We start from the raw sequence: 22901 nt of genomic DNA, 5'->3' as shown, positions 1-22901 counted from the left end.
TATGTATATAAACATAATATACACAATTTCTATTTTAAATTTATATATAATTTTATTTTTCTGTTATATTATAGAGAGAACCTAGTTTAAAAAAGATATTTTTTAAAAAAATTCTACAATATATTTGTTGCAACAGCAATGTGGAATTAAGCTTTAACTAACATTTTGAACGTTATTTTTTTTAACACGAAACAGACAAGAAAACAGATAAAAATAGAAATATATAGCGTGCCTATTAAGGGAGTAACCCCCGCAATCTGTCGGATTTAACCGATGTCTTAAAGATTTCAGACTTATCTTAAGTTCGCTGTTGGCGTTAATGCATCGTTTGCATGATCATTTTGCGTTATAAAGGCAGATTTCAAATTGAAGTGGCTGTTAATACTTATAAACAATCCTTGTTATAAAAAGAATATTGCCGTTAATGGTGCGCGGCATCATTAATTCAAAGATTAATAATTATTTTAAGAACGCTAAGCACAATATATATATATATATATATATATAGTAATATAGAATAAGATAATAATAGTAATAAACACTAAGAATCGAGTATTTCGCTCAATGCTTTCTATAGGAATAACAGAACGTCTTTTACATTCTTTAATTTTCCTCGAGCAATATCCATCCCTTGCAAAAGAATCGATGTTCGATTACTGAAAATAATTTTCCGCATCCTTCATTTCCCGCGTTTGTTGTCCCGAGAGATTAGTTTTCTCTCGTTCAAAAAATTCTCACAAAATAATTTCATACATGTTTCGTATGCAATTTAGCACGAATACATGATATATTGACATCTCACACTCAAAAAAGTGGTATTGCAACCACAGCAAAAATTTTCTGGGTGCGCAAAATTAACTGAGGTACATAAATGATTAGCAAATACTGTGATATCGCATATGTTTCGCATTTAATCAATCTAAGTGACAGAGACAGAATTTATATCTGAACTGTTTGTGAAATTTAGAAAGAATGTTTTTCTGTGGCGTCTATCCATGTTAAGGTCAATCATACTTGTTATAAAGTTTGGCTGTGGTAGACAGAAAAAATTAGCGGCAAGAAACAAATGAATATATAATCCTCACGTTTAACATATTTGTATAACGCGCCCAATCTATCTAGCTCTTTTAAACAATTTTTCTCAATTTTTCGATGCTGCAGTTATAATTGGCAGTTATATTTCTCACAAAGATCGTTCTGTAGTATCGAAACTCATATTTATCCAATGCAGTGATTAACATTTGGCAATGGGACCTAAATTTTCTAGAAGATATTATTAGAATGTTGCTGCTATAAATTCTATATGTAACAGACAATATTCTAACAGATACAAAAAATAGCGATAAATTTTTGTTGTGACACCTAGAAATCTACCTATATCAGCAAGACATTTTTTTGAGTGCATATTTGCCAATTATAAAATAGAAGTTATCTGTGCATAGGATAGATAATTACAACACTCATTCATTTTAAAGTTCATAGAAAATATGATTAAATATCTTGAAAATAGTTTGAGATATATCAGTTAATTTTTTTGGGGGGTTTCCACGTTTTATTACAAAAATCTGAAAAGTTTTCGGTATCCGTCAAGCAACCAAGCGACTAAACCAATTATGAAAAATTTGTGCTAAAAAAATCACGACCTAGTTGTGCTGCAAACAATAGTAAATTGTTCTCATCTGACAATGAGATGAGAGGTCAATGGAAACTTCAAAATTTTTTACTCGTTACTTTTAAAATAACGAATGCTTGAAGTATATATTTTTGTAATAAAATCATACACACGTACACATATTTGGGGAAAAAGTTTTCGAAATGTTTTTAAAGCGCGAGAAAGAAAGAAATATTTTTGTTAGTTCTTAAAATGTTTTCGGATATCATTTGGCATCATTATGCTATCAATCATGCGCGTCATATTAGCCATTATAGAATGTATGGCATACGCAATATTAGCCATTATAGCATGTATGGATACGCAAGATTGATGTAAACAATGATGAATCTCTTTATTTTCTTTTCGAGATAACGTGTTCATTCGATGCACTTAGCAGAGCAAATCTGCTCGAAACAAAATTTTTCTTATTCTTATTGTACAGCGCACGAAGACTGTCTCCAATGCAAACGTAAAAATGTGTAGAAGTAAAAAGAATACCATTAATTCTTTTGCAATCAATCGATTTCTCGAGCTCCATTACCGTCGACTCGATTGCACTGGCGTGATACAAATTGCACGCGCATTTTCTACGAGCTAATTTAACATTAGACTGGAATTATCGAGCAAGGCAATGAGACTGAGATTTTTATGCAGAAATCGATTGAGATATCAGACAAACCAAGACATTATTGAAGATGATTGCAATTATTTTGCGAGATATTACATGTTAAGATTAATGATAATTCATTTTGCTTGTGGCATAAAAAGTAAATTACATACAACTCATTTAAAAAAAAGTTGATATAAAGATTTGAAATTTTTAGCATTTAAAAAAAAATATATTATGATATATATGTAGATTATATGATACAATTTTATCCTACATTATGATAATAATAATTTCTAATTGTTGTAAGTAATGTAATAAAGATATAAGGATTTTTGCGAAATAAATTTAAAGCTACCTGAGTCAAAATATTTTTCCTGCTTTTAACCTTAATGTTCAATCTAACATCTACTTTGATACTTTAAGCAGTCAGATAATTCTATTTTGAAACTACAATATTTAATCTATAGTTTTGTCGCAAGCTTCTCTCTTTTTTAAATTTTTAAGTGAGGAAAACTGTTCGTTCAATAGACTTACCATCTATTTGAAGTACACAAAGCAAAATCTCAATATATAATACATAATTTCTATATAAATGAAGCCTATCAAAATTCTTTAAAATCCATAAACGTGAAAAAATGGAGGTTCAAAACTTCATGTAGCTTTACTTCAACAAAATTTTAATTTAACGGTTAAGATTATATTTAAAACATCAAATTATCGCTAAAAAGAAATTAATTGAAGATCGAATAACCGAGGATATCTTGTACAGAAGTACGTATAATTTGAGAAAATAATGCGTTGAGAAAATTGAAAGTTAAAATGCAGGATTTTTTGTACTCTCCATATACTTGAATAAAATTCTTAATCCAAAACTGTTTCAAGATTGGGTACGAAATCAGTAAAAATACATCGAGAAACTAGAATTTCATGAAAAGAAGATTTATTCGCAGTTACGCATGCCTATAATGAACGCAGTCATCCGCTTCATCTTTTTCGTCCGGATCATCGGTATTTCAATCTCACGAGCATCGGAAAGTTTTCGCGGCCGATTTGAATCTCTCACAGTATACATATATATATATATACTATTGATATATCGGCGAAAACTTATAGGAATAGCCGCGCGTGTGCTGATGAAAATTACGCGGATAAATGGAGAACAGATGTTAATGAGAGAAGTCTGTAAATTCTATAATCGAAATTTAATTCCATCCTATTAATTTTTTTACGCATCATGCGTACGTATTTGATCTATTATCTCGCTAATGAGTATCCCCGGCCAGGCGAAATTCAAACTAAATCGGACAAAGAGACGTGACTTTATGAGATCTCTCTTATATTAACGTTATCTCGACTATTCTATCCTTATTCCACATAAAGAGCGTGCCCTCGCAAGGTCCAGATGCACTAGACTTTTTCCCCCTTTTTTTTTCACGAGACCTGGTTTTTGTCGTCCACCAATTAACCGACTCGAAAGTGCTCCTTTTATATTCCCCGCATGCGCTTATTGCACTCATCTCTACGTATATCTTTTTGCCGTAAAATCGCTCGCCAGATGTAAATTGCAAACGCGTCTAATATCTCACTGATACGCATGAGAGGCAACCTCCATTCCTCGTAGCGATATACACTGTATCTCTATAATCCGTACTGATTAATGCAAGAACATATTCGAATTATGCAAGATATGTTTGGATTATCGAATTTTAAGTAAATAATCACGTGCTTTATACTTATCTGTTACAATTCATAAAATATGTATATATTTGCTGGGCAAATTGAATTTTCGCAAACTTACTTTTAAATCTAATTTTACTTTATCGAAAATTCAAATTGCGATTATCATCACGTTTTACACTTAAAATTGAAAATGTTATGCAAAAAATAATGTTGATTTTAAATCTCCGAATATACATATATATATAGAATCAATGAAATTCGAAATATTGCGAGATTTATCGTTCCGACATTGACGCGTTATTGTCCTCAATAGAAAGTATGGAGATACAGGATCATAAGTCACGGGGCGCTATAGGTAACACCTTACGAAGGTGTTGGTCTTTGCGAGCCCGGCTACTTTCGGATCGACCGGCCAGATCCGGGCTGCGCGCATATGAATGATACTATCGCGGCGAAATATTGTTGCCATAGTTAACGAGATCGATCTCCGAGAGGCAGCATACGAACGCTCGTGCGCGTAGAGCCCGAGTTGATCTTCGCTTCACCCGCACTTCCTCCCTCTCTCTCTCTCTCTCTCTCTCTCTCTTTCTTTCTCTCTTCGCACTGATGTGTGCCAGCATTTCAATCGCCCACTGTCGAAAAGTGAGATATAGCTAATCGGCCATAAGCTTCCATACCTATGTTCGTTTGTTGGCGCCCATGGATGGAGGCACATCTCCCGCGATATTCAGCCCTGTCCTTTGTAAGAGTTCACGCGGATTTTGGACCATCGACGAGCGATCTCTTGCCGAGTTGTACGATACATCTTTTGTTTGCTGTTGTTAAATGATGCATCACCGATCGTTGCGTACAATCGGCGAGACGCAACGTCAGCCCGTTTACGCAGTGAGTCAAATTTCGGAACGACATTGTTTCTGCTGTATATGCGTGTACAGAAATATCCGAATTTAAAAAAACTCTACGTTTTAATTAATTTATCGATTTAACCAATAAAAAACATCGCTTGTTATTACGCAAATATTGATATATCTTATATAAAAGGTCATATATTTTCTCGCGTAACAAAAAGAATGTAAGTGTGTGTGAAAATGTAGTGTGAAAAAAATAAATTTTGCACAAACAATGCAAGTAACTTCCTTATCTGTTAAAATGGATTTTACGCTACGCTTCGTAAACAAAAATAATTAAATTAAAGAAATTACACAATGTGCATATATTAATACTGACAAAATCTTTTTTTTTTCTGCTTTTTTATCTTGTATTTTCTGGAAATTTTTTTCAATTTGCCAACCAACTAACTGAATAAAAATATTAAACTAAAAGAAAAATATTAGATTCACAATATCGATTAATTCATCAAAATACATAAAATCAAATAAAAACAGTAAAATATCATTACTGCAACTTCTACAATGTGTAGCATTAAACCGATCGCGATTTTCACAACTTTAAACAACTACGTTCAGTATCACGAGTGCAAGGCGAGAAAAATACGAGCCGATGAGTTTTCTCTATAAAAGAAATACATCTATTTTATCAAGATTCTCAAAATTTCACCGGTGGCATATGCGAGATAAGCATGTCGCATAAGCGCCACTGGGAAATTCGAACTCCCATTCGCGAGAGAAAGAGGAAGAGAGAGAGAGAGAGAGGGAGAGAGAGAGAGAGAAATAAAAAAAGAGAGGGAGAAAAAGAGCTGAAGGCTTTTCGATAAGCTTTCCGGTTAGTTCTCAAGTTTTCGATTAGTTTTTCGGTTACGCGACTCGCGATTTCCCGCGGATATAAGCGTTCGTTGTATCCGCGGGATATAGATTATCGGATATTTACCGCGGGAGTCACTGAGGAGGGAGAGGAGGGGGGTTAAACGCGAGGGAAAAGGGGCGGGTGTAGAGGCAAGAGGAAAATCCCAGGCACTGTTGAGGATGCGATTGAGATTAAACGGAAATGCGAGTCTACCTACCGCAATGGCCCCGCTTTTATTCGCGCCCTGCTTTGCGACTTTGTGTGGTTTTGCCTCGAGAGCTATATATATCCGCGTGTAAAATTGAATTTCAATCTCTCGTTTCGGCGCGGAGGCGGCTACTATTTTCGATGAAGGCACGCGACGCGTAATCTCATTGTTTGTAATGGCATTCGTCGTAATGCGCGCGAGAAAACTCGCGGCTGTATCGCGTATAAACGGGATTACCGTCCGTTCTTTTGCACTCGTTAAATTTGCATACTACAGGCCACTCGGCCGACCGAATATTCTTACAATCACATATTCCTTCGACGAGTCTGATGCCAAATTCTCTTCGGCGAAAACTCCACCGAAGACTGTCATTCGTCGCGCCTTTTGAATTTACACCCACATTCATATAAACATATACTTTTAGAGAAAAATAGAATCTTAAATTAAATCGATCATTTTAAGAATATTACTTTAAAATTTCTATTTTATTCGGAAAACAGAAGTTGCATTAATAAATTAGCATTAATACAATTGTATAATATTATATTCTTATTTTATCTCAATTTATCATTGCTCTTTCTACCACAATAAAATTTTTTACATACAAATAATTTAGAAATAATTGTGTATTAAAAATTCATTTTTATCTCATTAAAAAAAACTGTTTTAAATTAAAAATACATCAAATAAAATATGTCCAATCAAAGCAACAAGAAAGAATTGATGAGAGATTTAAGTTAAATTAAATTAAACTAAAATTAATTAAAGATTAATTCTTTGCAAGTAGTTAAATTAATAAAAAGTGATTACCTATGTCATTCTAAATTATTGAAACTGTTACAAGTATCACACATGACGAGTTGAAATCTTATTATGCATGATGATGAATCTATGTTCATTTGTAGTATCATAAAATAGTATTGTGCCAAATTAATTAATATATCTGCGTGATTGAAACACGCTCATATGCTTTGATATGAACAAGCTAAATAAACATCCGTCACTAAGTCTCCTGTATTCTGTATAGTAAATGTATCGGCAGACGCGCGCGTGGCAATCATTCTTCAAACCGGACGGCCGGCCTAAAACGAAAGTTCAAGAGAGGATACGGGCTATGTCAAAGTTAAGCCTGGAATGTGGATTACGTATACTTGCGAAGACGTAGTTAACCCCACTGCTAGCACTGATATACTAATTGAATTAGTTATTTCGAAGCAGAAAGTTAAGGGCACGTCTGCGCCAAGTTTTCAACATGAAATAGCTGGCAGAATCGACGTGCTAGCACACCGAGTTCGAAAGTTCTTATTAACCCGGAAGTTTTGTTCAGTATCGCGCCTGAGTGTTATTTAATCACTAATTCGAAGAATATATGTGTGGGCTCGCGCGCTTTTATGAGGAACAGAGTGGGGAGAGAACTTTTCCCTGATTAATTTCGACACCCTGAGAGAGCTCACACTGATTAACAACAAGTCCTGAAATGCATGGAACTGTAATTTCTGTGGAATCTTCTCCGCGAAAGACTGTGCGTTTCGATTATCATGATCGTCTGTATCAATTTTTTGCGTTTTATTTTATTTTTTTACATGTATTTACGCATACTCGGCTTTCGGGGTTTCCGCCTCATTCGGCGAACATTGCGTAAAATGCTGCTTAATGAGGAAATGAATAATTATAATCTCACATTAGCGCCGCACTTATCGAGATCTAATTTGCACATGATAATATTCCCGAAATGGATTAGAGGAATTAATAACTCATTGTATTGGAAGCAAAATCCTCTACTTGAAGCTTTTCAATCTACCACTTCGGAAGAGTGCGCTTATTCTCCTTCTTTGACGATAAACGCATAGCAATTAAAATATTTTATACATATAAAGTATTCTATCTTAAATTATAAATGGATTTTTCTTCCCAACATAAATCCGATAAGAGCAAGTTTTATTTTTAACAACAAGATATTTTTTCAAATTAACTAATAAAGACTCTTATGAAGATATTTTTTGCACATCAAGTTGCGAGTAATAAATCATTATCAAAAGAAATTACTTAAAATAGATCTCAAGTAAATATTTGTGAAAAATAAAAACGGAAAAAGTATAAGATTTTAAGATATTTATATGAATATCTATACTAACTAAATCGCTAATTTAATATTAAGTAATTAAGCTATAATCAGGGTTGGGAAGTAATGCGTTACTTGTAACGCCGTTACCGTTACAGTTACTTTTTTTCGGTAACTGTAACGGTAACGGCGTTACAAATTTTGTTTGTAATGGAAAATGTAACTTCGTTACATGTTTCGGTAACGAGTAACGAATTTAACAGTTACTTTTATCGTTACGTTTTTTGAATTTACTCGGTATAATTTTCATACAAAGGAAAATATTGATAAGAGTGTTGGAATGCAGAATTACATGAAACCTACTAAAAACTCATTTTGGTATCTTGTTTCTTTGTAAGACAATGTTTAAAAATTTTTAGTGTTTAATTTGATCTTGTATTAAAAAAAATTGTATGTAAAGTTATTGTTATATATAAAAAAACTAACGGAAATTGTAACGACTCGTTATTTTTGGCTAACGGTAACGGTAACGAGTTACTTTTTAAAATTTGTAACGAGTTACTTTTTAGAAAAAAGAATGGTAACGGTAACGAGTTACTTTTATAAAGTAACTTTCCCAACCCTGGCTATAATTATGTTTGATCTTATATTTCTGCGAAAAAGACATATTAACTTATGACTCACCAGATGTATGTAGTTTGTTGCAGTGAAATCACGAAATGCTCTGCATCTGTAAAAAATATACTAAACTTAAGATAAGGCTTGCACATAAGTCCCATTTAGCAAGATACTTGTAATATTCGGAAAATATACAGCAGAATGTGTTGTATATACATATATATTTATATACGAGTATATACCCAATGTATGTGGATCATACACGTACATGCAGGAAGCTAATGGCATGCCGGGACTAGTGTTGAATCACTTCACTTGCACGGATTGCATATAGGTTTACAGTGGTACCGCGAGGGAGATACCAGGGTGATCTTGCCACGTTACAGGAGATATAAGCCGCTTTATGTTCTCCTGTCCCATCTACAGCTGTAACGTTGTCGCCTGCGAAGTTAGTGCCGATTGACGCGTAGATAGCTGGTTGCCTCGTGAATTTAAAGCTGATATCTTTCCCGCGATGTGTTTTATTATTATTAAGTGGATCCTGTAAAATGTTAATGCAATAAAAAAAGTACATACATGTATTATTAACCTTCCCGACAACGTTTGTCTAGCAACGGCTATAATTCCTCGCTATTAGCACGCATTTATTTTTTATATGATTCGTAGACGCGACTCGTAAAGAGAAAAAGGTGACGGACGAAGCTCTCGCGTCGAATATTTCATATCGACAAACGACCGTTTTTCAAAACGATAAAAATTTACAAACTGTATAAATAATTAGAGATGAAAGAAGAGATAATATAAGAGCGGCACTGTGTTATGTATTTACACTGTGTAGCGATAAGATTAGCATCTCATATGGTACAGAACATTATCACAATGTTGCTGCATCGTTTCGTGCTACATGGGATATTTTATTAATATATATATATATAAATCAGATTATACAAATTTTAAACTGACATACACCATAAATATCTCAGTTATACATTAGCCGTACGATTCGATGCGTGATACGAGGAATAACGTGTACGTAAGTTTCTACGGGGAGAGAAGCGGGGGGAGAGGAGGGGGTACACGAAGTTCGCACGCTTAAAGTTTCGATATGATGCTCGAACGATCGCGTGCTGATTGCGCGGTATTTGTCGGGCTACTATCGGACCGCTACTACTTGTAAGATCCGAGAGTACGGAATACACTGATTGCAGGCTTGTAGCCTGGCGCGGCAAAGTTCACCCCTTGCCCGTGTTTGTGCTGTCTGTTCGTGAAAGTTATCATCTCTCGAATGAAGTTTGCACTTTTCCGCGCACGTAAAGAGATCATCGCGATTCCGAAGGGCAAGGCAGGAAAAAGTGACGGCGACAAAAGCAAAGGACTGGACATAATTTATGATGGATAAAATCAATGATGACTCGACTTATTTGCGACTTATACTATTTTGTCTATTTTTAGATTTTAGTACTGCTGATAAGGCGCACGGAAAAATGTAATTAAATGACGAAATCAGACAATGATAACAATCTCGTATTGTAAAATATATTTAGGATACATATTGTTTTTATGGTTTTATTATTTTCGGATAATACAATGTTGTGTGTGGGGAACGGAGTTTATGTATCATTCCTGAATATCTAATCAGCTCCATTGTAATCACAAGTTCTTTCGTATGGAATATTATTATTCTTAAATAAATATACTTAAAATTTATATATTTCTTAAAGTAATAAAGAAAAAAAAATTTTGTTTTTAATATATTACCAGTACAATATATATAAATACATAACAAAAGATTGTTTATATCCTGAAAATAACATTCACAGTATTTCGATATTTAAAAAATAAAGTAGAACGAGATTAAAGGGGATATATAAATGTATGAGTACGTGTCTGCATATTACAATTGAGAAATTTTAATTATGCCAATGTATGGAAGATATCACGTTTCGATATCACGAACTTTGTAGAACGCAGATATGAGCGAATTTATTTGAATAATATCGCGACATCCAGAGGCCAGCCTTTTCTCTATTTCTGCCATTTTGCACAATAAATCAATGAATACCGAATTGGGAAAATCAACTAAAAAAAATGTTTATAATAATAATAATTATAAATATTTGACATACGTACATGCCAAAGCATAGTAATACATACTTTTAATTACACATAAATGAATTTCCGTTAATATATCCTGCAATGCAAGTCCTTTGTCCAATTTAAGCTTTTGAATTTCTTAATAAGGTACATTAAAGATTATATAGTTTTAATATAAAGAATTATTATATAAGTATTTATATTATTATAAAAGGATACTTTTGTAACATGTATCATAAGATTCATTAAGCAACCAATTTATAATAGCATGAATATCACTTGGTAACGGATGTCCAACACAGTTATATACATTCTTTTGATTTACTTCACCATAAGCAAACCATGTACTTTGAAGTACACTTATTACTTTTCTCATATCGCCACCACTCAATGTTATTAATGCTTCCTTTCCATCCTCTGTAACTCTTAAGCTATACAATTTTTCATTAATAAATTATATATATAAGAAAAATCACGAATATATAATTAAATATAAAATAAAGCTTTGCTTACTTCTCTGCTTCAATAACGTGATTTAATCTTGGCACTATTTGTTCTGTTGCAAGAGGTAGAAACCTAAATCTGGTACAACGAGACTGCAAAGCTGGTATGATTTTACTAAGGTAATTACATATGATGCAAAAACGTACATTATCCGTATATTTCTCAATAACTAAAAATAATATAAAATTTAATTAATTTATAAAATGAATTTGAAGTTTATAATATATCAAAATTATCATTTACTTCTTCTGAGTGCATTTTGAGCATCAATTGTCATGGCATCTGCTTCATCCAGAATAATTAACTTGAATGCAGATTTATACATAGTGCCTGTACTGGCAAAACTTAAAATTTGGCCTCGCACAATACCTATGCCTCTGTCATCAGAAGCATTTAATTCCAACACCTAACATGTAATAAATAATTACTACATAAATAAATAAAGAAAACATAAGATTATCTAATAAATATATAACCATTGAATTGAATTGTGCTGGAGTATAAAGTTTACGAGCACATGCTAGTATAGTGCTGGTTTTTCCTGTCCCAGGTGGTCCATAAAGAAGCAGATGTGGTAGTTGATTTTCATTGATGAATTTGTTTACTGTGTAACAGACAAATTTGAACTTCATTCACTATAATAATTTAGCCAATAAAGTATATACATTTCCATGTATATTTACTTACTCGTCTTTATTATTGTCTCATGAGAAATAAGTTCATCCAAACTTTTGGGACGGTATTTCTCGACCCTAAAATATATAACAAGGTTTTTAGTCAGCAGGCTCATTGACATCTTAAGTATTGTACTGACCATGGTAAATTAGCATGTTTTTCATCGGTGGATGTCATTCTGTTAATATAAAACTATTAGTTTGTAATTTATGTTTAAATATTATTTGAAGGTTAGTTCATTGCCGCGCGTTTTGCTAGCTAGACGTTTCTTCCTCTTCTTCTTCTTTTATGGCTGGTTGGGCATTAGTCGCCCATACACATAAGGTGCCTTTACATGGCAGCATTAAGGTACCTTTACATGGCAGCATTAAGCGTCGAGCGTCTGCGCAGAAAAATGCGCAGAATTTAAACGAGATAGATTCTAGGCTGAAATTAGATTCTGCGCAATTCTCTGCGCAGACGCTCGACGCTTAACGCTGCCATGTAAAGGCACCTTAAAGGTACCTATACACCATTATTTCTTATGAATTTTCAAAGATTATATCTAGCTAGACGTTTTACGTATCAACCATAGAGTATATTCTATTGTAGATGGTTTTACTGATTTTAGCAACGATTATCCATAGATGATATTGTAATAGTCGGTGAGGCAGTCAAACAGTCGGTAATGTCATCAATCTTTAATTATCCCTGAACCCATCGAGCTCACTTTATCGTGTCTTCTCTCTGGTATATAGATGGCGTTCACAAATATTCAACAAAAATGACTTCAGAACAAAGAGATTGGAAATCCTTGTCAGTAATGTGGATACACAAATAGTTTTTATTGCATTTATTGTGCGTATATAGTAGGAGATTGTCAATTATGATACTTTTATTAGTGAATTTCACTGATATTACGGATATTCTCAATTGGTGATTTCCTAGCCGAGATCCCTGTTGACAATTCTTTAAAATAAAATGTTAGTGTGTGGAGATCATGTATATAATAATAATGTATCAAACCAGAGAATTCTAATCCTCTTTGTATCAAACAATATACACACAATAATTAAAAATACAATAAAGATTCGATGTGGCATTTTATTATGCATCAATATAAATACGTGGTATCTATACTCTTATTTTTTGAATTCATAAATATTTCCAGATGTTTAGTCCTATACAAATAAAACATGAATGTACAAATGTAGAAGATGTAAATACAAATAATAGAATCAGAACTTCAGATAATTCCATATATCCTTTTATCAATCAAGATGTTGAATATAAACACCGCCAGTTATCTCAATTTTGGGAGCAAGCGCAGTTATCGAATGAGACACCTACAAAAAATGAAATTCATGATCAACAGGCTATGTTCCAGGCAGAAGCAAGTATCTATACATCATTATGTAAGTAGCTAGCATATTTATATATTTAATCTTATATATTTGCATCCTAGGATACAGGGAGCTTACCATATATAAAGGATTATGCAGAAAATAATATATTCTATCAAGTTAATCAGGAAGATGGCAACAATCAAATACAGACAAATAACCAATGCCATCAGGGTACAAACAGTGTTATCATAGTACAAGAGAATAAACAGTCACAGCTATCACAAGATCTGCAAAATGTAGGAAATATTAATCAGACATTGACAGCACAACCACCAATCATTGTAAAAAACAATCGTCTTGGGAGACCATCAAAAAGTTCCATGGAGTCTGCTATGGGAAAAAAATCGAAATGTCAATGTGAGATTTGCTTTAAAGAGTTTGGACACAAGAGCAATTTATTTATACATATGAGAACTCATAATGGGGAACGGCCATACAAATGTAATCAATGTGAAAAGTGTTTTACGCACAGTGGAAATTTGGCTATTCATATGAGAACACATTCTGGTGAACGACCGTATGGTTGCCAGATATGTGGAAAAATGTTTAGTCATAGTGGTAATCTCTCTACTCATTTGAGAACTCATTCAGGTGTGAAACCTTACAAATGTAGCGTGTGTGGTAAAGAATTTAGGCATAGTGGCAATTTATCAATACATGAAAGGATACATTCCGGAATTAAACCATTTCAATGTAAAATCTGTGGGAAAGAATTCTATCATAGCGGTAATTTGACAACTCATATGAAGAAACATCCTGTAAATACAAACACAAATGCAATCGACTGTGAAAATGATCAAAAGCGTATATTACATCCTGAGATAGATGTTAACAATACTGCTTCTTCAAATTATTTTAATAATGTATCTTTAATGCTCAATGATGACATTAAATCTATACATAATACTAATAATATGGTTCCTATAAAAAATGAAAGTACAGATGATACTGTATTAAACACTGTAGGATGATTAACATTTACTTCTAGTTAAAGTTATATAAGATTAATATTATTATACACAAGTGTATAATTTGAATCACATAATTTGTTACAAACTGATATATTAGTAACTAGTCAAGACATTCGAAAAATTTTTGGTTTTGACAAGGAAAAAATTTATGTAATGTTTGTAATATATAACTTTTTAAGTCATAAGATTATTTCAAACTTTTTATTACACAATATGTTTAATAATAATGTATATCAAACAATATACCGAAAAAATTTTTTGTTTTTTATATTTTGACTAACAGTTCTTGATTTGTAACAGATTACATGATTCATCCAGCATATTAAGAAATTTTAAGATTATTAAATCTTTATAGCATTTTTTTTAATGCTGTAATACTTGTAACTGAGTAATTTTTTACTAAAAAAGGCAACAAATTGTCTATTTCTACACCTTTGTGCAGTTACATGATGATCTTCCTATATTGCTTCTTAAATGTAACATTATTATATTGTAATATAAAAATTCGCTTTGTAAAAGTTTTATAGACTTATTTATATAATAGATCAATGGAATATGATTTTATAATCTGTGATCTTTTTGAGTTACTAAGAGAGGATTTGACAAGATAATAGAAACTTATTTTATAAAAAAATTTTATTTATATAAATTATTAACATATGTCATATTTTTCTTGTTTAATTATATGTTTATATAAGTACTTTATAATCAAGTTTTAGATTTAATCGCCCTCGGGTTAAATGAGCAAATTGCTATTATTACTAGCATCTTTTGAGTATACAGAAATAATACATATAAAAATGATAAAAATAAATAGTGCAGTTTGTATGAATCTTGTTTTGTGAGCTCCTATGTGCAATTTTACATGTAATAAATTAATGATAAACTGCTTGTTGAAACAATTTCTTGTTGTCGCACTATTCTTTAAATATTGATTTTTCTCTTACTATTATATAGAATCTTTTTCAATGATTGAAATTTTTTTATATCATATTTCACATTATAGACATTGGTTGAGTGATAGTTTGCAAGTGAAATAAGTTAAAAACTATGTAACTTTTAGTCGCGCGCACACGAACATAAGCAGGTCTCCACCCACAGAAGCCGTATCTACGTATACAGTATTGAGTATCTCGCCATGTTCTCCCCACTTTGCCCGCTTATACGCGGACCGAGGTCATTCTCTCTTTGGACGGAGTATTATTGGCAAACTTTGATCACTTATAACTCAAAAACTATTGTAGCCTCGATATTTCTGTATTAAGATTTTTTACTCCATTTTGCCTTTAGAATACGCTATTATAATATTGTACAGAGGTTGTGAGACACCCTGTATATATTATAAAATTATTAGTTTATTTATATTAGATAAAACTGGAATGTAGGTTTTACTGGATATTAATACCTGTTATAAAGTCATTGGTGTAGACTAGGGTAGCTACGATGTTAACATCATAAACATTATTTAAAAAAATCTTTTTCTTCTGAGCCTTTTAAATAAATATAATTGTTGAGCGAAACAGTTATACGCAATTAACGTACGACTTTTAAAGGGACAGTCATGTTTCGCGGCAGACGTGCTGCAAGAGTTTCTGCTACATTTTCAGAAAGCTCATGCCAAATATGTTTTCCGATTATAGGCACATCTTCCAAAGGCAATTTGAAGGACACCAATAATGTCAAGCATAAACCATCTCCTCCTTGTCCAGCACTAAATTCTACAGACAATAAACCATGTGGCTTATGTTGTGCTACATCGTTTCCAAATATTTCCTTAAAAAATGAGATAAAGAATATATTATTTATATAGCAAAATTTTTTTTTTATTAAATTTGGGAACTTATTCCCTAACAAATATATCTTTATTCTTTCTATAGAAAAATATAATATCAATTTAGAAAGAGAAAACTGTATATTTAAGTTTCTGTATAGTATAAAATTAAACTTTAAAAAAATTTTTATATACATAATATATACTCACTGTCATAAAGCTATGCAAAGTAGACAGTAAACTACGATTTGGATTAATTTCACAAATTGGTAGATTATATCGTTCAGTATCAGATATAAGCACATGTAACCTGTTTCTATTTTGACAAAATTTATTAATTTATTTTTTTGTCTATTAATCTAAGGCTGCGTTCCGATATTAACTATCAGTACTGAAAATGTATAGTTTACGTCACATGCACTATATATTTTCAGTACTGGGAGTAAATATCGGAACAGCTTAAATATAATTATATTATTATATATATTTTTTATTATAATGATAGTTTTATTAAATATTAATTATATGTGTATCACTTACGTTGCTCTTTTTTTAGATGTGACTACTAATCTTAGCAATAGTTTTGTATGTGGTATGGTCATAGGCATTAGATAAGGATGTTGAGAAGTAGATTTATTTGAAACATAACTTCTGCCTCTGTCTAAGAGATATATGATATCATTAGACCTTAGTGGCAAGTCATTTATATTTCGTATCCAAGATGCCTGTAAGGATTCCTCATTTGCCTGATCAGGTGTTTTTAGAACACCGCCAACTATATCTCCAGTAAATACAAAGCGAAACCATGTACCATTTGCACATTCTACTAATATTAGAGTTGTTGGCGCTATTACCAGACCTGTCTCTTCCAAGACTTCCCTTTTCACAGCACTTATGAGATTTTCATTTTTTTCCACTCTACCAGCTGGTAAGTACCACTTTCCAGTACAAGAAGCTTTTGCTTCTTGCATCATTAATACTTCACCTTGGTCATTTATAACAACAGCGGCAACTATGTATGTCACTGTTTTCGAGCAAATGGGAACATGTCCTGTTAGTTGACCTGATTTTACACCTATAATGTATATTAGTTTAATTATATTAAATTATTTTTTCTCTTTTCTATGAAAAAAAAAAATAAATAAATAAAAATCTTATAATAACATTATGACAATAATTACCATATAAATAATTTGACATACCTATTGTGTCACTCGCCAGAGTATGTACATTACATATGTCATCATTTTCTAATGCTTGTCCGGCAAGCAGTAATTGAACTTGATTCTCTATAAAATCTGACATGTTATGTATAAACAAAAATATTATATCGCGTTGTGTACAAAAACGCAATTAAGATATATACAATAAACGTAAAATACAACCGCTAATGACTCTATACGGTCAGTGTATAATAAACAATGTGAGAGTGACAGCTATTAGCTTGTAAATATGCGTAAAAATAAATCTCAAGGTATGCGGTTTTAGTTGCGTCTCTAGTACTAGAACTAAACTACGAAATTCCCTATGTGCAAGTTATCTTTACACTTTATCCGAAAGCAAAATTTAAAGAAGTATTTTGCGTTCAAGAGATACTAAAAGGATAATTATTTTTTTGATTTTTACAGAGGTTACACGCAATCACAGACGCGTCTGTTACGTCGGAATATATTTAGGTTAAATTACCATTGATACACTTAATGATTTCTGTTTACAAAGTTTGCTAAGAAAAAACAGAATTTGCAACATTTGCTGCGAAATATTGATATTAAATCTACATTGTTAATTGTTATTGGAATAGCATTAGTTTGCAACATGGTCTAGAGATACGATCGAATATTCTTCTATGGTTATGCATTGTTGTGCGTGATCTTCAATTAATTTAGCAAAATACAGTGATGTAGTTATGAGAGAAACCGGCATCCGAAATCTAAATAAAAATAAATTGAAAGATGGATGTTTTAAGCATATTGGTTGTAATAACTCTGATACATTGTTCATTATTCTTTTTTGATATTTTTTTTAAGGTAAATTACACAATTTTTATATAATATTTCTGCTTTATTTTTAATTTCATGTTCCAAATTTTTTTGATATAAAACATTTCATTAACAGTAGAATAATATTTAATATATAATATAGTGAGCATTTTTTATATGCTGAGAAAAATTATTATTTGTTACTAACATTAATGTTTTCTATTATAAAATTCTATGCATATATTCTTACTAATTCTAAAACAGATTTATTATAAATGTAAGTAAATGAGACTAACTCCTATCTTATTTTTCAGTCTTGTTCACATTTTCCGTATCTCTATTTTTTGGAGAACACTGGCTTAGAAATTCAATTTTTGAGAGTAAAGTGGTTTACAACTGCTTTCAATCGTAAAATTATAAAATGGGGAATGGATCGTTCTAGATTTTGGACTGCTTGGTTCAATGCTGGTGTCATTATAAGCATTATACTCTTACCAATAGCTACAATCATTATCTTAAAGATGACATTTAATCTGTGGCTGGCTGGATCTTCAAGTGATAGTAGTTCTGGAGTTATATTAGAACCTATGGTAAATTATAGAGAAATAAAAATTTGTTTAAGAGTAGGATACTTATTAATAATTTCCAACATATAAAAACGATTTTATAAAATAGTTCTTATAAAATCATAGAACTTAATTTTAGCTTTGCTAAAAGTTTTTTTACTTCATATGGTTGTGATATATTAAAATTATAACATGATGTATAACAATTTATTTGAATCTAAATAATAGATCAGACATTTTTCACATTTTCAATATACTTTTTTTTTTATATGCATATTATTTTTATAATTTCATAAATATTTTAGTTACCAGGTGTAGATGTTCCATTCAACGAGATGGGTTATTATACAATAACACTAGCAATATGTAGTATAGTTCATGAATTAGGACATGCCCTTGCTGCAGCAAGAGAAGATGTACAGCTGTTTGGTCTAGGAATTTTGATTGTTTTTACAATTCCAATAGCTTATGTAAATATAAACAATGAACAACTAGTTGCATTACCATTGAAAAATCAGTTACGCATTACATGTGCAGGAATTTGGCACAATATTATTCTTGCTACAGTAGCAGCAGCAATTCTTGTATTTTCTACATGGCTATGGGCACCACTTTATAATCTTGGCACTGGGGTTTATGTGAAAAGTATTTTACCAGTGAGTATGATGAAGATTATATCAAGATTATAGGATTATATAATTATATTTTGGCTAAATATATCACTACTAGCATTTATACATTTTATTATTTTTGTAGAATTCACCAGTATTAGGACCAACTGGTCTTTTGGAACATGACATAATACATAAATTAAACAATTGCCCTATAAAGCATAGTGAAGATTGGTATGATTGTATACTGCATGCAGTGCAACATTCAACTCCTGGTTATTGTGTTAAACAATCATTTATCCAGGTAATGTATATATTTAGAAGATTATTTATCTTACACACACTATATCATTTTTCATCATTTAGCATCTCTGTATAATTTTTTGTAGACTATATTAATACTTCACAATTTCTAATTTTGTGTTCTAATTTAATATCTTTACGTTCAAATTTGATGTTATCATATTCTAGGATTATGACGAGTCAGTACCAGCTAAGCAGAAAGCAAATGGAGCTGTGAATTGTTGCACAACTGATAGTGAAATGGGTGGTAGTTTATGTTTTGAATATATTGAAGGACCACAAGCTGCTCCTCTTCATTTACCACCACATTCTTGCCTTCCAGTGAGGGCAATGATTAATCAGTCACAAAATTTCTGTCAAGCTAGTCACGAATGTCTATCTCAAGATACTCATTGTATAAAACCTTCCTTAGATAATGTGACAAAGGTAAATTGTAAAATTATTGTCTGATAAACTATATTAAATATGCCTCCAAAATCACTATCTTTAAAACAATCCTTCATAACTTTTTCAAACAAATAATTTTTTTATGCTACAGATTGTACAAATAAAGAGGAAAGTAGATAAAGATGTTCTATACTTTGGACATCCAGCGGACATTTATAGGACTGTTGATGTATCAGATTGGGTACCAAAGTATTCTTTTGTATATCCCAAATTGCCTGAATCAATGGCATTACTTTGCAAATACATCACAGTATTCTCAGCAGGGTTAGCAATTATTAATATTGTACCTTGCTTCTTTCTGGATGGTCAATATATTATAAACATAGTTGTACTTTATTTATTGAAATCCATGCCACATAACAAAAATATCAGAGAAGCCACAATACTTACAATTACAAGTATAGGTACATTACTTCTTACTATAAACTTAATGTATCTGCTTATCAATAAATTACTATGAGTAATCATACATTTTTACTTTTCATCTACACTTTTTGATATTGTTATAAAATAATCTTCTCTATCATATAATAATAATAATATTAATGCCCCTAAAGTATGTCTTCAAAAAAGAAAAAAATTTATAAAATTTTTTAATATATCTTAATATATAGAATCTAATATTTTAGTTAAAATATTTAAAAGTATTGAATCCTAATACATTTTAAATTTAAAAAAATGTATAAGCAATATTTTTTGAATGCTTAAATATTATAAAATTATATTAAAATATACTAACTAATATACTTGTATTATATTTATGGGAAAGTAATGGGAAATATATTTTTATATTTATTGTATTGTTTACTTTGTATTATATACTTATATATATCCCATGAAAATCGTTATATTTTTTACAGCAAAATCTTTTTTGTATATGTGAAATGCTAGATTTGTTATCGTTTTGCAGCTCCATCTGTATCCAACGCTAAAAAAAATTTCTATTGTGAAAAATACTGTAAATAATAATCATAAATAAAAAAGTAGAAAACTGTATATTATAAATCTGTTGAATAATTGATTTTATAATATAATTTTCCCATAATAGGGAATAGCAGGCTAATTAAGAGCCTGGCGCAGTAAAAAATGCGCGAATCAATTTTTATCTTTCTTGTTTATTATGATAATATGGATGTTTTGGTCCTAGTATTTGGACCATCCTCAGCAAATATCGGTTGGTATATAATTTAACAGATGCACATTAAATTCCATTATCGCAATAAACAAGGAACAGATCAAAATTAATTTGTGCATTATTTACCGCACCAGACTCTTAATTAGTCTGCTATTTCTTTTTTAATTATTTAATATCAGAGCCTCTCATTTCATATTTAATTGATTTTAATTACTTGAAACATTTATAGTTAATTTCAAAATATTCAATACATTATAGGCTATATTTATTGTTCATTATAAATACTTACTTTTTCCATCGCAGGCAACAATTTTTACTTTATCTACTATCGCAACCTCTTGAACTTCACGAAATTCAACATCATTTAGCATAAAAGTCCACACATTATCACAAAATCTATAAGTGTTTAATTTGCCAGCCTGCAATATAAAGCAATTTTAAACTCTAAATACAATAAAAATTAAACAAAAAGATTACAACTAAAGAAAATTACCTTAAATGTAAGTCTCGATTTAACTCTTGTTGCAAGAGCTTGATTAATAGCTTTATCAAATTGTAGCAATACCTTTATTGCAAGCCCTGGTGTTATCTGTCCATACTGTAACACACATATATATATATATATTTTCTTTTTCATTATTAGGTATATAATATAATAAAATTATGTAATAGTCTATATAAGAATATTTTAAATTCTAATGAGAGAGAGAGATGCGTTGTTAGTAAAAATATATTAATATTTTAGATAGAATTTTATTAGTCTTCTCAATTTTATAAAAAAATGTACAAGAAAAATTGTTTACATTATTTTTTTGATTTTATAACGTAATAAACTCTTTACCACAGTATTTCATAAACAATAAACTTAATTAACATTGTTATTTGATATAAATTGAAAAAAGTGTTGTACACGGTCTATATGTCAGCTAAGTTTAACCTATCTCTATTATTATTATGTACTCACCTGTATTAGTTCATCGAGGCTTTCTTGAAGCGTATTTCCCAACGTAGTATTCCTATATAATTGGTAAGACATTTCTTTCTAAATATATTGTAATAATTCCAAACTACACGAGAGATTTATCATCAACAAATAATAGTAACGTTCTTTCGCATAACTGAATGTGTGCACTAACGTATGCCTATGTACTTCAATGGAGTGTGTAGTGTGTAGTGTGTAGTGTGTGTGGTGTGTGGTGTACGGTGTACGTTGCACGTAATGTAACGTATAGTAACGTCGCGAGTCGCGAGATAAAAGGACAAATGTCGCGCATGCGCGATAATGCAAGCGTTAGCAGACGTCTCAGTCGTGTATATATCTTAATAAGAAGTATCGTTGAAATTCTCGTAAAAAAAAAGAATAAGAAATGTTAAGATAAATGACATGGAAGATTTCTCTTAAACCTACCCAAGTGTTACACTTCGAATGTTTTCAAATTTGGCATAAATGTAGAACTACCAAAAATATTTGACCCGTATTTTTTTATTTGTGCCCAGCATAAGCGGTTTTACGGGTAGTTAATACCCCTTCAATATTCAACCCTCTATCATTATAAGTACAACAAAAATGTATAAGAAACAAAATTTAATGCAAGATGTAGAAGTTTTTTGGATCAATAATTATGAATATAAAATAAGATTTGCAAAATTATTTGTTTAAATAATAAAATGTTGAAACAAATTAGCAAAAAATTTGAAAAAATACAGTATAGTGATCATACGTTATAAGGCCCGTTCTACAATAAGTCGTATGTCATTAGTCGTAAGCAAATTGACCAACCACAGTCGTTTATTTTTGGATTTATCGATTGTGATTGATCAATTTGCTAACGACTAACGACATACGATTAAGTGATTCTAAATTGGCATTAAATTTGTAAAGTGC

General features: G+C 31.1%; 5 protein-coding genes across 9 annotated transcripts; 2 read left to right on the top strand and 3 right to left on the bottom strand.

Moving 5' to 3' along the window:
- Window positions 1–10317: 10317 nt before the first annotated feature.
- LOC115240482 (replication factor C subunit 5) lies at window positions 10318–12145 on the bottom strand. The gene is made up of 8 exons (XM_029815654.1): window positions 11988–12145; window positions 11861–11925; window positions 11650–11777; window positions 11417–11579; window positions 11183–11342; window positions 10889–11100; window positions 10730–10807; window positions 10318–10654 (listed from the first exon to the last, which is right to left on the bottom strand). Exons 1-8 carry the CDS (start codon window positions 12023–12025, stop codon window positions 10512–10514), a joined length of 987 nt encoding a protein of 328 aa, XP_029671514.1. The 5' UTR covers window positions 12026–12145; the 3' UTR covers window positions 10318–10511.
- A 464-nt stretch (window positions 12146–12609) lies between these two features.
- LOC115240475 (zinc finger protein 32-like) lies at window positions 12610–15106 on the top strand. Of its 3 annotated transcripts, none has more exons than XM_029815640.1 (3): window positions 12610–12810; window positions 12999–13220; window positions 13293–15106. In XM_029815640.1, exons 2-3 carry the CDS (start codon window positions 12999–13001, stop codon window positions 14202–14204), a joined length of 1134 nt encoding a protein of 377 aa, XP_029671500.1. In that variant the 5' UTR covers window positions 12610–12810; the 3' UTR covers window positions 14205–15106. The 3 variants fall into 3 exon arrangements, with proteins under 3 accessions (XP_029671500.1, XP_029671502.1, XP_029671501.1); XM_029815642.1 differs by having other exon boundaries at window positions 12675–12810; window positions 13108–13220; XM_029815641.1 differs by having other exon boundaries at window positions 12737–12957; window positions 13108–13220.
- Window positions 13331–17477, bottom strand: LOC115240476 (8-oxo-dGDP phosphatase NUDT18). Its single transcript, XM_029815644.1, has 5 exons — window positions 17178–17477; window positions 16516–17050; window positions 16186–16291; window positions 15610–15977; window positions 13331–13460 (listed from the first exon to the last, which is right to left on the bottom strand). The coding sequence occupies exons 1-4, from the start codon at window positions 17278–17280 to the stop codon at window positions 15738–15740; spliced, it is 984 nt and encodes a 327-aa protein (XP_029671504.1). The 5' UTR covers window positions 17281–17477; the 3' UTR covers window positions 13331–13460; window positions 15610–15737.
- On the top strand, window positions 17313–20363 carry LOC115240473 (membrane-bound transcription factor site-2 protease). Of its 3 annotated transcripts, none has more exons than XM_029815639.1 (6): window positions 17313–17449; window positions 18269–18544; window positions 18826–19176; window positions 19277–19435; window positions 19603–19860; window positions 19973–20363. In XM_029815639.1, the coding sequence occupies exons 2-6, from the start codon at window positions 18383–18385 to the stop codon at window positions 20339–20341; spliced, it is 1299 nt and encodes a 432-aa protein (XP_029671499.1). In that variant the 5' UTR covers window positions 17313–17449; window positions 18269–18382; the 3' UTR covers window positions 20342–20363. The 3 variants fall into 3 exon arrangements, with proteins under 3 accessions (XP_029671499.1, XP_029671498.1, XP_029671497.1); XM_029815638.1 differs by lacking the exon at window positions 17313–17449 and adding an exon at window positions 17485–17651; XM_029815637.1 differs by lacking the exon at window positions 17313–17449 and adding an exon at window positions 17639–18002.
- Window positions 20364–20748: 385 nt separating this feature from the next.
- On the bottom strand, window positions 20749–22251 carry LOC115240477 (transcription initiation factor IIA subunit 2). Its single transcript, XM_029815645.1, has 4 exons — window positions 21981–22251; window positions 21510–21614; window positions 21306–21435; window positions 20749–20809 (listed from the first exon to the last, which is right to left on the bottom strand). The coding sequence occupies exons 1-4, from the start codon at window positions 22050–22052 to the stop codon at window positions 20778–20780; spliced, it is 339 nt and encodes a 112-aa protein (XP_029671505.1). The 5' UTR covers window positions 22053–22251; the 3' UTR covers window positions 20749–20777.
- Between the last annotated feature and the right edge of the window lie 650 nt (window positions 22252–22901).

This window comes from Formica exsecta, unplaced genomic scaffold (genome assembly GCF_003651465.1).
Source record: "Formica exsecta isolate Colony F162 unplaced genomic scaffold, ASM365146v1 scaffold436, whole genome shotgun sequence".
NCBI lineage: Eukaryota > Metazoa > Arthropoda > Insecta > Hymenoptera > Formicidae > Formica > Formica exsecta.
The sequence above is the reverse complement of the archived record's forward strand: the minus strand, read 5'-3'. Positions and strand labels throughout refer to the sequence as shown.

Coding starts and splice junctions, on each gene's coding strand:
- LOC115240482 (XM_029815654.1), bottom strand. CDS start 12,025: ATGACATCCACCGATGAAAAACATGCTAATTTACCATG. Junction 11,580..11,649: donor CAGCACAATTCAATTCAATG/GTTATATATTTA, acceptor ATTACATGTTAG/GTGTTGGAATTAAATGCTTC. Junction 11,101..11,182: donor CACGTTATTGAAGCAGAGAA/GTAAGCAAAGCT, acceptor AAAATTGTATAG/CTTAAGAGTTACAGAGGATG.
- LOC115240475 (XM_029815640.1), top strand. CDS start 12,999: ATGTTTAGTCCTATACAAATAAAACATGAATGTACAAATGTAGAAGAT. Junction 13,221..13,292: donor AGGCTATGTTCCAGGCAGAA/GCAAGTATCTAT, acceptor TTTGCATCCTAG/GATACAGGGAGCTTACCATA.
- LOC115240476 (XM_029815644.1), bottom strand. CDS start 17,280: ATGTCAGATTTTATAGAGAATCAAGTTCAATTACTGCTTGCCGGACAA. Junction 16,292..16,515: donor ACATCTAAAAAAAGAGCAAC/GTAAGTGATACA, acceptor TTGTCAAAATAG/AAACAGGTTACATGTGCTTA. Junction 15,978..16,185: donor CTTTGCATAGCTTTATGACA/GTGAGTATATAT, acceptor TCATTTTTTAAG/GAAATATTTGGAAACGATGT.
- LOC115240473 (XM_029815637.1), top strand. CDS start 17,928: ATGGATGTTTTAAGCATATTGGTTGTAATAACTCTGATACATTGTTCA. Junction 19,436..19,602: donor TTAAACAATCATTTATCCAG/GTAATGTATATA, acceptor ATCATATTCTAG/GATTATGACGAGTCAGTACC. Junction 19,861..19,972: donor CCTTAGATAATGTGACAAAG/GTAAATTGTAAA, acceptor TTTATGCTACAG/ATTGTACAAATAAAGAGGAA.
- LOC115240477 (XM_029815645.1), bottom strand. CDS start 22,052: ATGTCTTACCAATTATATAGGAATACTACGTTGGGAAATACGCTTCAA. Junction 21,615..21,980: donor GCCTCGATGAACTAATACAG/GTGAGTACATAA, acceptor TGTGTGTTACAG/TATGGACAGATAACACCAGG. Junction 21,436..21,509: donor AATCGAGACTTACATTTAAG/GTAATTTTCTTT, acceptor TTTATATTGCAG/GCTGGCAAATTAAACACTTA.